General features: G+C 53.0%; 1 protein-coding gene across 5 annotated transcripts in view; it reads right to left on the reverse strand.

The window, feature by feature from the left end:
• EFR3B (EFR3 homolog B) overlaps positions 1-12,877 on the reverse strand; it is an 88,207-nt gene that overhangs the window by 21,390 nt on the left and 53,940 nt on the right. For 2 of the 5 annotated variants that reach the window (XM_021087771.1, XM_021087773.1), the window contains exons 5-9: positions 7,559-7,680; positions 2,872-3,021; positions 1,530-1,664; positions 1,082-1,160; positions 252-357 (exon numbers count right to left, since the gene is read on the reverse strand). In XM_021087771.1, the coding sequence (XP_020943430.1) occupies positions 252-357; positions 1,082-1,160; positions 1,530-1,664; positions 2,872-3,021; positions 7,559-7,680 (592 nt within the window). Of the gene's footprint in view, positions 1-251; positions 388-1,081; positions 1,161-1,529; positions 1,665-2,871; positions 3,022-7,558; positions 7,681-12,877 lie in introns of all 5 variants that reach the window. The other 3 variants (XM_021087769.1, XM_021087772.1, XM_021087770.1) reach the window with 2 other exon arrangements.

Genomic DNA, 12,877 nt, shown 5'->3' on the forward strand with positions numbered 1-12,877 from the left:
AGCGCAGCGAGGTGGAGACCCGAAAAATCCGGGGCTGGCACCCTCGCTCATTCTCCCCCGCCCTGCAGGAACTGGGCAGGCCCAGGCCCAGTTCCAGCTGGGGGCTTCCTCTGTCCCCACCTTCCCCCGCTCCCACCCCTCCCTGCCGTGCCTACGGAGAGCGGGGAGGCAGCCTACCTAGGGCTAAGGGCAGTTCTTTGTCCCTAGGGGGCTCCCGGCCCCCGCTCCACTCAGGGACCCCCCCCTCTTACCCACAGAGCCGGTGGCAGCGATGACAGCAGCTTCCGACAGGACTTCCACGATGCCCGCCCGCACCGTGGCCGCGCTGCGGCTGTTGGCATCCAGGTGGCTCAGGAGCTGCTGGATAACCAGGTGGGAGTGCTGCGGCTGGGGGGAGGAAGACGCGCTGGTCCCCAAACAGCAACCCCCACGTGGCCTCCGAGCCAGGCAGCCCTCGACCGGGGACCCAAAGCCGGTGGACGCTGGCGAGGCCCAGATACCCTGGGTCCTTTTTCTGAGTCCCTCCCCCCACCCCTCGGTCCAAGAAGCAGCGGAGTCAAATCCCAGTGAGGACCTGGATTTCCATATTTTTCCTGGGTCCTTTCACTAAATACAGGTCAACAACGTCAGTTTTAAAATACTGTATTGCTTTTCATTTTTTTCCAAGTCTTAGGTCTTATTGGTAAGGGCCGCGAGAAGCCAAAAGTGTGGCCTGTGGTCTGATGCCAATTCAGGATGGCTGATGCCCACTTGTGTTGAGTACAGAGATCGGGTGTCGAGTAAGCAATTTGACGAAGCCACCACAGCCAGTCATGGTCTGCGGGCTTGTATTTGCGTGAGGTTTTCACTTAATTTTTTCTAGGAATTCTTTTAAATTGTGTATTTATGAAATAAGAGTCTATGACATATTAAGAAATATAACTAAACCAGCCCTTCTCCAGGACCAGGTTAGGCAGCACCCGTTTAGACAAGTAGGAGCTTCGAAGTTACAGAGGACAGCTGGCTTTCTCCGGGTGGGCACTGTCCCTTCCCAGGGGTACCCTTGGCCAGGGGGACAAGCTGGACCAGGGAGCCACGGTACCTGAATTGAGTACATGATGATTTTAAAGCAACGGATGGCGAACACCTTGGGTTCCCAAAGAGAATGGTTGTCCAGGTGGCTGTGAGGGAGAGAATATGGGAGTGACTATGGAAGGCAAGGGATTCGAGGGAGGAGGAGAAGCCTGGTGGGAGAACGACACCTGCCAAGCTCCAGGTCAGGAGCAAGGGCCTTCAGATGTAGGTGAGCAAAGGGAAGCACCAGGGACCCCAGGGCAGTCCCAGCCTCTGGGCCCTCCTGTCACCTCCCCACCTCAAAACTGCATGTGGCCACCACATGGTAGCTTTGGATGCACAATTCAGGGAACACAGGCACAGAAAAGGGACCCACTGGGCCACAGCAGCCACGTGGAACCCTTCCCAGCTGAAGGCTCGGGTGGGGCTGGGGTTGCGGGGGTGGGGGGGATGGTGGCGGGGAGGGGAGCACTCACATGAGAACAGGCTTGATGGCGTTTTTGATGTTGCCGAAGGCAGCCCGGCCCAGCAGTTCCCGAAGGCACCTCTCAGCCAGCTCTGCTGGGTTCTCCTTCTCCTTCTCTGGCGCTTGGAGCGGGGAGGGGGACCGGCTGTGGAAACAGACAGCCCACGACTGAAGGATGGCACGCACAGCTGGGAGTTGGTTTTGTGCCGCCCGGGGTTCTGTGCTTCCCTCGGGCAAGTGGTTCCAGGAAGACAAGCAGGAATCTGAGGCAGGACGCACTGGGGCCCGGGGGAGCTGTCGAAGCTGTCAGAAGTTAAATGGGGTACAGAGGCCCAGGATGGAGGAAGCTTGTCGGGAGAGGGATAAAGTCCTTTTTCTCAACATCCTAGGGGTACCCTCTGTGCTTCTGTGGGAGGGACAGGTACCCTGAGCACCACGGGCCTCGGAGGCACAGAGGTCTGCCTGGCCTCAAGGCTTTAGATGAGGTGGGAAGAGAAGGGGCAGACAGTCAGGGAAAGCAAAAGAAAAGCGGCGGAAGCGGGAGGGAAAAAGGAAAGGCACAGGGGCTGGCTCAAATGTGACTCAGTGGTACCAGTGTCACAGAGAGTAGGTTCAGGTCGAGACTGAAAGAGCCCAGGGATACCTCATCCTGCCTGAGACCACTGCAGACCCCCCAGGAGCGTGTCAGTGAGATGCTATTCCAGAAACAACCGCCAGAGGGCAGAGTGACTTTCTCCACCGACTCCAGCAGCACAGGCTCAACTAACAGCACGCGGGGGAGCCCAGGGTATCTTCAGTCAGCATCATGCACGGACAAGGTGGACAGCACTACGGACCTTTCCCTGCATCCCATTTCACAGAGGGGAAGAACGAGGGGCAGGGACAGGATGAATCCCATGTTTGGGGGTTCCTAGATTAAAACCTACTTATCTGTAACCCCTGTCCAGTGGCTGCTGGGTGGTCAAGTGGGCATGTTTTAAGGGCCTAAAATACCATTAGGAAGGGAGGAAGAAAGGTTCTCCCTATAATTGGACCCATGAAAGGCATTTAAAAACCTCCTTGACCCGCTGCTTCTAGAGAGACGGAGGGCGACGCTAGGTTCTTGGTGTTCTTACAAGCATCCACTTGGCACAGGGAACCCAGCACTACCGCTGTTTTTCCTTCGGGAATGCAGACCTTAAGGGGTGAAGGCCAGAGCCAAGGCTCCTAGGGAACCAGCTTTGGACTCACTGCAGAACAAGCCACAAAAGCCAGGATGCCTGGCCTTGGAGCCGGGTTTTACCAACCAGCCCCGCCGCCTGGTCGCCAAGCACCCCGGGAGGGCTGCTCAGGCCCCGCCCCCACCGGCTCACCTCTCTGCCTCCTCCACGTGCTGCAGATTGAAAAGGAGCGAGGGGACGATCTTGTCCATGTGCTGTGGGTCCCAGATATTGGCCTGCAGCTCGTCATTCACCGTCTTCCTCACCACCCCTTGCAGACCTTTGATGCCGGACATTCGGATTCTGCAAGGAAAGGGGAGACGTGGGGCCATGATGTCTCCAAGCCCTGACAAATCCAGCTCCTGTGACAAGGACAGGAGCACCTCGAGGGGATTAGGGATGCATTCGTCCATCAAAAGGCAGAATGGAGCCCACCTTCTGCTCCTCGTGTGGCTTGGTCCTGGGGCCGGATGTGAGCCCGAAGGCCGTGTTTTCGGGCTCAACTCAGAGATGCCCAGACTGCCCTTGCCCCGAACCGTGCAGGCTGCATCCTTAGGGTGCCAGTTTCTCCAGCCCTTTTCGTACCCAGCTGGGTTTTCTCCAGCTCGAGCCCAAGATCTAAGAGCTCAAAGTGCTGCCAAGAACTGACAAGGCAGAAACTAGGGCTGTGAGCACCTTACAGGGGGAGGGCATGGGGGACACAGAGCCGTCAGGCTCTCGGACACAAAGGGGTCTTGGCTGGGACTACACCCAGAAACCAGAGGGGAAATCAGTGACCCCACTGCATTGACCCAGGGGTCAGCACGGCTGCAGGAGGGGAGCCTCTTTACTGGCCGTTTATTTCAGCCTGCAGTTCCCTTTTTTTAAACCAAGCCTTTTTTCTGATTATAAAATAATGCATGCTAATTATAGACAAGTGTAAAGGCGATTCACTCCTGCCGTCACCAAGGATAATTATCATTGACATTTTGGTGTCTTTCCTTTCTTCTATGTGTAATGTGTAACAGAATCCAGAACCTACTGCCTGAATGATTTGCATCAGCTTCCCGCGCCCCCAGAGCCTTCCATCACAAGCATTTTCCTGCGTCATTAACTTAGAATCACAAACATGTTGAAAGGTTGCATAATATGCTATCATAAGAACTTTCTAAACGAGGCTCCTATTGGTCATTTATTTGTAAATGTTTGTTCTGTAATGAGGCCACAGTGGATATCACTTACTTCCCTGTGTTTTACGTCACTGCCCTGAGTAGAACTACTGAATCGGAAGGTAAGAAACAAAGGCTCCCGATATTGTCAAGTTCCTCTCCCACCCCCGCTACACGAGCTGCAGGAGAAGTCCATCAACACTGTTCCTGCCTCAGCCCTGGGCATCTATTTCATTTCATTTCATTCCTGTTTCCAGCTGCACCTGTGGCGTATGGAGGTTCCCAGACTCGGGGTTGAATTGGAGCTGCAGCTGCCGGCCTGCACCACAGCCACAGCAACGCCAGATCTGAGCTGCATTTGCGACCTACACTGCAGCTTGCGAGAAAACACCGGGTCCTTAACCCACTGAGCGAGGCCGGGGATCAAACCTGCGTCCTCATGGATACTACGTCGGGTTCTTAACTTGCTGAGCCTCAACGGGATGCCAGGATCTCCTTTTAAGCATCTGCTTTAATTTTGTGGCTCAGAAAATCCCTCACATCTTGTAGCAATTTTGGTTCCTATCCTTTTGATGATTATTGGAATCGAGCAGTTTTTTCTAAATATTTAGCTGCCAGTTTTGATTTTATCTTCAATTTTAAGTGCTGTTACCAAGTGCTATCCAGGGCTTTACTCAGAGACCATAACTGGGTGGCGGGGGAGGGGGGGAAGATGCCTACTGCACCCAGATCTCCTGGCCAGGGATCAGTCAGGGCTGCTGGCAATGGACCAGAATTCCCTGCACAAACACTCAGCTACTCCGAACCTGATCCCTAATCAACCCCTGAGCCAGAGGCTGTCCAGACTCGGAGAGTGAAGACTGGAATACCAGGCTGCTACCTATTCTTGGCTCCAGGCTAAAAGATGCTCCTTTGTTCACTCTAGAAATAACTCCCAAACATGCTGGACTCGAGTCCCACCTGAGAGAGCCAGGAAACCAGCCCCAGGGGGTGGGACCGGGATGGAAAACTTTTTCCCCAGGGCTTCCTTCTGTGTGACTATTAATTTTTTTCACTCTTTTAATCTCCCCAGGATCCTTTCCACATAGGTACACATTTCATTCCATGACACCCAGATCTCACGGATCCTTTCAAAGTAAATTTGGAAACATCTGGCCTGGGAGAGCAGAAGCCTCCACTGCTCCTTTTAAAGTGCTCAGTGGAGGTCTGTTCACGTTCAAGGGACCTGGGACATCTCTGAACCCAAGGGTATTGCACACACAGACAGACGCACTCACAGACATGCACACACAGACACACAGCGAGGTATGCGACCCAAGTGCAGTTCTTGGAAAGGAGCTCTGGGCTCCGCAAAGGCTGAGAAGGACCAGCGGAAAAGCCCAGGGAGAAGCATTGCAGGGTGGTTGTGAATGGCAGACAAGCGCACGGGAGAAACTCCTCTCACCCTGGCAGGCTTCCTTTCCCAGGTGGCAGGTGCCAGGCCGTGGGGGCCAAGGGCACTAGCCAGGTGCCAGGAGCAAACCTCAGGTTCTTCTCCAAACCTTCAGTCCATTCCCCACGCCATCAGGACACAGTGTGAGCTGGTCTGCTCCTGCACCTTTGCCCCTCCTGCTGGGGATTGCATGTATGTATGCGCGCCTGGTTGTATGTGGGTGAGTGCGTGGATTTGTGTGTGTCAGAGTGTATGTGATTGTGTGTGAGTATGTGGTTGTGCACGCAACTGTGTGTGGGATCGGGTGCATGAGCGTGGGTGGTTGCGAGTGTGTGTGGATGTGTGGGGCAGCACCAGGAGGGTCCCGTCCCCTCCCCCTCCTGAAGCCTGGCACTGCCTGCTCTGTCCTGGTCACACCCCTTATAGCCACACCAGGTCACAGCCCTGTCCCTTCCCCATCACCTGCTTCTGGACACACCCCACCCATCCCAGCCCCTCTGCCTCGTCACAGCCATCCTGGAGCGTGGTGGCTGCTGCAGGAACCAACGCTGGGGAGAGGACAAGGCTCTCCCTCCTCCTGTGACCTGCACGGGCCCCATCAGAAGCACTGAGGCAGCACAGCCCTGGGGAGTCCCTGGTTGGGTCAAGAGGGGGAGACCGGGGAGCCGGGACACAGAGGACCAGTCACCCAGGGTGTCCTGCCCAGAGCTGTTACATGGCTTGAAAGCTTTGGGATTCAGCAGCCTGGGGGGTGGAGGGGTTCATATCCTGTTTCTCCAACCCGGACCATCAGCCGTGGCAGGCAAGGTGTCATTAGAGGCACAGAGGGCTCCCCGACCTTGCTGTTGCATGTCACGTGGCACTTGGGCCCCCCGAGGTGCCAACGTGATGCAGGAAGGAGTCATGGGCTGAGTTCCAGGGCACTGGTCTCCTCGGGCCTGCTGGTCACCCACCCTCAGCCCCCAGCCCCTCCCTTCTCATCTCCTGCAGGTTGGTTGGTAAGGACAGCTCAGCCCATCCCCCTCCTTCCTTCTCCTACGAAAATAGGCTCTAGTTTCATACTGCCTACCCGGGTTGATAATACACGCTTTGTAGGCAGCGCTTTACTTCTCATCCTCTGCACGTTATAGTTCCCAGGGCGAGCTTGGTACAAAATGCTGACTTACCGCTTGGTCCGTCCCACGCTGTGTGTCGTGCTTTATCTATCCGTGTTAGCTAATACTTGTGTGAATTTCTTTGTGATCTTATTTGAAGGGATTTATTTCTATGTCAGTGACACTGCATCTTCTGGGAGTTAAGTGTTTTCGTAAGTGTGAGTATGTGTGTAAAAGTGTGTTCTGTTATTCAACCTGTTCATCTGAAAAGCACCCATTCCTTCATTCCTTTGTTCAACGAGTAGGTGCTAAGTGCCGACTGCTCTCCAGGCACAGCTGTAGCACTTGGGAGGCTGCCGTGAACAATGTTCCTGCCCGCACAGAGCTTACATTCCACGTGGGAGAGACAGAAGATGAATAAGAAACATAATTATGAAACACGTTTGAGGGGGGTGAGTGCTACGGCGATAAAAACAGAGCAGGGGGAAGGAGAAGGGGAGGAGGGGTCGGGACGTTCAGGGGAAGGCACTGTTGACAAGGGAACATCTGAGTAAAGCCCTGAGGGAGGTGAGGGAGTGAGCTGTACAGACCCACAGAGGAAGCACACTACGCAGAGGAACAGGCTGTGCAAAGGTCCTGTGGCTGGAATGTCCTGATGTGTGGCTTGTGTGGCTGGAGGGGAATGAGAGTGTGTATGTGTGTGTGTGTGTGTGTGTGTGTGTGTGTGTGTGTGTAGATGATGTCAGGAGGGCAGTGGGGATCAGCCAGTGTATGGACTCTGGCTTTTTATTTGTGGGTGTATGTTTTGATGGCGAGTGGTGAGTGTGAATATTTCTCAGGCTTATAAATGCATGTACTTCTAGACAAGAGGTCACAGGTGTGTGTGCATGTACGTGTGTGTCACTGGCTCTCAAATTGGGCTTCTAGGACCAAGACATTACATCCTGACATGTGTTCTGCCCCCAGAGGCTGTTTGTTTAGAAAGCACGCGGTGGGACACCAGCTCTGCCCACGCGCCCACCTAAGTCCTGCCTGGGGTTCCTTCCCCACCAGTAACATCAGAATGCAGGGAAATGCCCATGACGTCAGACAATCCGGGCTGAGAGCTCTGCAGGACCCATCGAGCTTCTGTCATTAGAGGGGCAGCCCCCTTGCCTTGTACTCACTTAGTCTTGATCTCCAAGTCCTCGTGGCTGGAGTGGCACATTTCACTGAAGCGAGACACAAAGAAATCGTAGCTCCGATGGTAGGACGGGGTGTCCTCCTCGATGTTGGCGAATTTCACAAACTGGGGGAGGAGAGGGAGAAATACACAGAGAGGGGACCCGCGGGGTGCCTCGGCTCTGGGATCTGGGACCTGGGCTCCCCAGACCCTCTGCCTTAGTAAAGCCACAAGAAATCACACCTCGGGAACTGTGCATCCCAGGACCCGGCTCTCATTTTCCTCCCAGAGCACACTCAGGAGATCCGAGTTCCAAATCCTGCTCCCTTTTCCTGTCTACACAGCAAGACCAGAAACCTCTGGCCCTTCTGAGCCCTTCCCTGCTGGGTGGGCAGAGGATGGAAGAGACAAGGAAATGAAGGAGGCTCAGTCACTGAAACTCTTGCTCCCATTTACACACAGGCTGAAAGGAAGTAGGAAAAATGCCAAAACCGAGCAAAAGCCAACACCAAATCATAGCGCACCGCCGTATAGAAAACGCCTTCTGGGAAACCAGGACAAATCTGAAATTTGATTTAAAACTGCAATTACATTTTACCGTTAAAATTTTGAGTACTTTTTTTAATGCTTGACATTTCGGTTCAGTAAGTCTTGCTCAGCATTCTCAGCTGCTAGATTCCTTCTGCATCACTGTGCGTGCACCTGCAGTTCTAAACAGGGTCTTGATTTCAAATGAGTCCCGCAGAGAAGCAAAAATCACAGACTGCGTGGAACTGAATGACTAACAGTGAAATAGAATTCTTATAGGTTATTTTGTTTCATGGTATAAATGTAATGTCACAGACAACTCGAAACAGAGTCAACTTAGGCCATATTCCCCCTTATTCTGCCTGTGCTATTATTTAATTTTTACCAACTTTCGTGGTTCAAAAAGGATGTACTCTTCTTCCTAAAATTATCTAGTTATGACACTCTCATAATATTCAGTATCGATTATCAATCTATTTCCCCATTTAACTCCTTAAAAGCTGCTCCCAACTTTTGGGGGATGAAAATAAGCAATCTCCACAGGCATCATTAATTATTAGAGTGTTTTGTTTTGTTCTGCTTTGTAGGGCCACACCCATGGCATATGAAAGTTCCCAGGCTAGGGGTCAATTCGGGAGCTGCAGCTGTCAGCCTACACCACAGCCACAGCAACACCCGATCCGAGCCGTGTCTGCGACCTACACCACAGTTCATGGTGACACCAGATCCTTGATCCACCGAGCGAAGTCGGGGAGGGAACCCAAATCGTCATGGATATTAGTTGGGTTCATTACAGCTGAGCCACAACGGGAAGGCCAAGTATTTGCTTCTTGCAATAATAAATAGGCGTTTATTTTCTGCTGACTCACAGAATCTCCACATGCAGAGCAGACAAGGAACTCTCTTCTACGTCACGTCTAAAATGCATACACATCCTGGGAAAAGTCTTCTGCTATTAGCAATAACTCCAAAGGACACCGCTTGCATTATTGACGCGGTTTTGCATAAGAGCCATAGTGGTAATCCTTGTGATCAGAAGATCATGGATTAGATTCAAGTTCAGGAGTTGCAGAAACAATGAGAGGGCTGGCCTTTGGCTTTATGACCTTCCTAAGCCCCACAGGCTAGAATTCAGACTTAGGCTGATACCAAGGCTGACACCAAATTTGGGTGCATCACTGCTCTTCTCCACCAAGAGGATGCTCCAGGCTGCAGTGCCCATGGCCAAAGCCTGGCTTGGTTTGTCCCCTGAGAGGGGTCACATAGCTATGTGGTTCTAACCGCAGATCTACCTCTAACTGGTGGGTTGACCTTTGAGGGGGCATTTGACTTCCGTTAGGTCTTGGTTTTCCCATGTGTGGCGTAAGTAGCCAAATCTTCATTCGCATCTCTCTTTTTTTCTTTTTTGGCCACATATGGAAGTTCCCAGGCCAGGGATCAAATCCAAGCCACCGCTGCACCAACACAGGATCCTTAACCCACTGTGCCGGGCCGGGAATTGAACCCATGCCTGAACAGACAATGCTGGATCCTTAACCTGCATGCGATAGCAGTACCTTCCTCTTTTTTTTTTTTTTTAATTGATCTGCTTCAAGTATCATGAGGAAGCTTAAGATAAGATGATGTGTAAGCAAGAGCACATGCTTTTCAGCATAGCGAAAACAAGACTGAAAAAGAAAAGAGGCCAGTTGGGAGAAACAGTCAAAGACTTTGTCCCTCATATTTAGTGACTGCATAGACCCAAATGTCTGTCAGGAGAATGAATAGCCAAATTTCACGTCCACTAGTGTAGCAGTTTGTGAGCCAGTAGCAATGATATTTAGAACACATAGAGAGATTAGAGAGAGAGAGAGGTATCAGGTGCTACCCCAAGGATTTCACATACAGCAGCTCTTTCATTTCTTAAAATGACTCTGAGTTATTAGAGAGCTATTGTTATTCTCATCTTCCAGACAGAGAGACTGAGACCCACAGATGTTATATCACTGTCCAGGGTCCGGCAGGAGAAGCCCGGGTCTCGACCCCGTGCCTCCTCACGGCAGCCTCTCCAGCGGGACTCTGCCCAGAAAATCTCCCGGCTCCGGCTTTATTCTCACTGCGCTTCCTCAGGCCACCAGACCCAGGGGAGCCGCTCTGGGGATGGGGGACAGTGGATGACGTCAGGGAGATGGAGCAGAGGATGAAGACGCAGCCAGAGGGATGGAGCAGTGAGGCGCTGGTCTCCAAAGACTGCGGCACCACAGAGCCTAGGGGGCCCCATAACCAGGAAGATTTCTGCCACCAGCCCCGGAGGCACTGGGTCAGCCTGGGATGAGGGCCGGGGAGTCACCTGCTGGAAGGTCTGAGGCTCCCACTTGAGAAACACAGCAAGTTCACTGACAGACAGCGTTCCCGTCGTGGCTCAGCAGTAATAAAACCAACTAGTATCAGTGAGGATGAGGGTTCGATCCCTGGCCTCGCTCAGTGGATTAAGGATCTGGCGTTGCCGTGAGCTGTGGTGTAGGTCACAGACATGGCTCAGACCTGGTGTTGCTGTGGCTGTGGTGTAGGCCGGTGGCTACAGTTCTGATGTGCCCCCTAGCCTGGGAACTTCCGTACGCTGAGGGTGTGGCCCTAAACACACACACACACACACACACACACACACACACACACACACACACACACACACACACACACGAAATCACTGGAAGACAAACTGGGCTCCTCCCTTCCCCTCCCGACCCCTCCCCACACGGATGCTTCTCTGAATGATTCCTCATCTCTGGGGACATGACACCCAGGCCTCTTCACGTTCCACTTTGACTTTCTTCCTCCTCCAGCTTGTGGAGCCACCAGCAGGATGGGTGGCCAGTCAGGTGGCATGGCCAGCGCCACATTCATGCCCGGTCTATTCTAAATGACTGTCATCCACGCTGAATGGGCTGCTAAAGATTATGACAGCCACAGAGGTGATGCAGGGTAGAAAGCATGCATGGGGATTCCTTTTCTAGAACCACAGGAGCCTTTTTCTAGATGGACCCAGCAGCCGCTTCTGAATCTATTACCAATGGGCCGCAGCAGTTCCCTCACTCTTATCTTCCGTGACTGTCCCGGCCCCCGGATTTTTCTCTTCTATACTCTTCTTCCCTGGAAACTTAGTTTGGAGTCTCCTTTTCAAATTTTGATTTTAACATGATGGTCCTTCTATTTATGTTAAGGCTCTGCTCCCCGCTCCTGTTTGCTGGGCCCACAGTCAGACAGGCCCCCGTCTCCTCGCTCTGCCTCTTGTCATCTGTGTGACCGTGGGGGTTGTGTACCTCCTGAGCCACTGCTTCCTCATCTGCAAATGGGGGCGATAGGGCCACAGGGTGGTCTCCAGGGTTAAATGAGGGGGTGTATGCAGAGGGATGGCACAGAGCCTGCCCGGAGGGATGCTCAAGACACTGTCTGCAGTGAACATGGTGACCGGGGGCGCTTACCTGTGTTCTCAGCCCCGGGCTCCTGTGCAGTGTGACCCTCTCTGTGCCACCAACAGGGGCCCAGCCGGGCAATCACAGAGGAGGCGCCCAAATGGGCAGCATGGACCATGCAGCTGACATGCATCAGGGCCAGAGGTGGGGGCGGAGAGAAGGAACTAAGTTGATTGACAGCCAGCCCCCAGTGAACTGGTGCCCGAGGGTGGGAGTGAGGACAGTGGCAGATGGCAGGGGAGTGGGAAGACGAGGGCAAAGCCCCCTGAGGCACCATTCGTGGACTGGAGGTCATTTAGTGCAATAGGGTGGGACAGAGCGCAGCACTGAGGGGCTAAGGGGTGGGGCTCAATGGGGAGCTCCGGCAACCATCACAGCAGGACTGGAAAGAACACAGTCCAGCACTTGTTTTCTTCTCTTTAAGATGCATTAACAAATAAACAAACAAACAAACAGAGGAGTTGCCATCGTGACTCAGCGGAAATGAATCTGACTAGTATCCATGAAGATGCCGGTTCAATCCCTGGCCTCGCTCAGTGGGTGAAGGATTCGGCGTTGCCATGAGCTGTGGTGTAGGACACAGATGGGATTCAGATCTCGCATTGCTGTGGCTGTGGTGTAGGCTGGCAGCTGAAGCTCCCATTTGACCCCTAGCCTGGGAATGTCCATGTGTCTCGGGTGTGGCTGTATTAAGGGAAAAAAAAAAAAAGTTAAAATGCATAGAGCGCCTTCTAGGAGGTTCATGACTCCAGTCTCTGTCTCTCTCTTCAAACCATTCCCTCCGCTTCTCCTTCCTAAGACCCTGTGGCTGCATCTAGGGCCCTCGCAGATAATCCAGGATGATCTCTCCATCTCTAGATCCTTGACTTGATCATATCAGCAGAGACCATTTCCAGATCAGGTGATCTGGAATCCGTTCGCAGGTTCCAGGGACTGGCATGTGGACATATTTTGGGGACCATGTTTCAGCTTTCCGAAATATCCATTATCCGCTGTCATTTTTGGCAAACCAGCAAACTCAGTTGCTTTATATCGCTCCCACTGTGAAGCTCTAAGGGAGCCAGTGAAAGATGTCAGGTCAACCGACTTGTGACAGGTGGAGCTGGGGCTCAGACTTGTGACAGGTGGAGCTGGGGCTCAGCTGTTACTCTGATGCTCTTTGCCCTCTACCAGGGTGTTTGTTTGTTTGTTTGTTTGTTTTTTTGCCATTTCTTGAGCCGCTCCTGGGGCACATGGAGGTTCCCAGGCTAGGGCTCTAATCGGAGCTGTCGCCAACGGCCTATGCCAGAGCCACAGCGACGCGGGATCCAAGCCGCATCTGCAAACTACACCACAGCTCATGA

The sequence above is a fragment of the Sus scrofa genome, chromosome 3 (assembly GCF_000003025.6).
Source record: "Sus scrofa isolate TJ Tabasco breed Duroc chromosome 3, Sscrofa11.1, whole genome shotgun sequence".
Lineage (NCBI taxonomy): Eukaryota > Metazoa > Chordata > Mammalia > Artiodactyla > Suidae > Sus > Sus scrofa.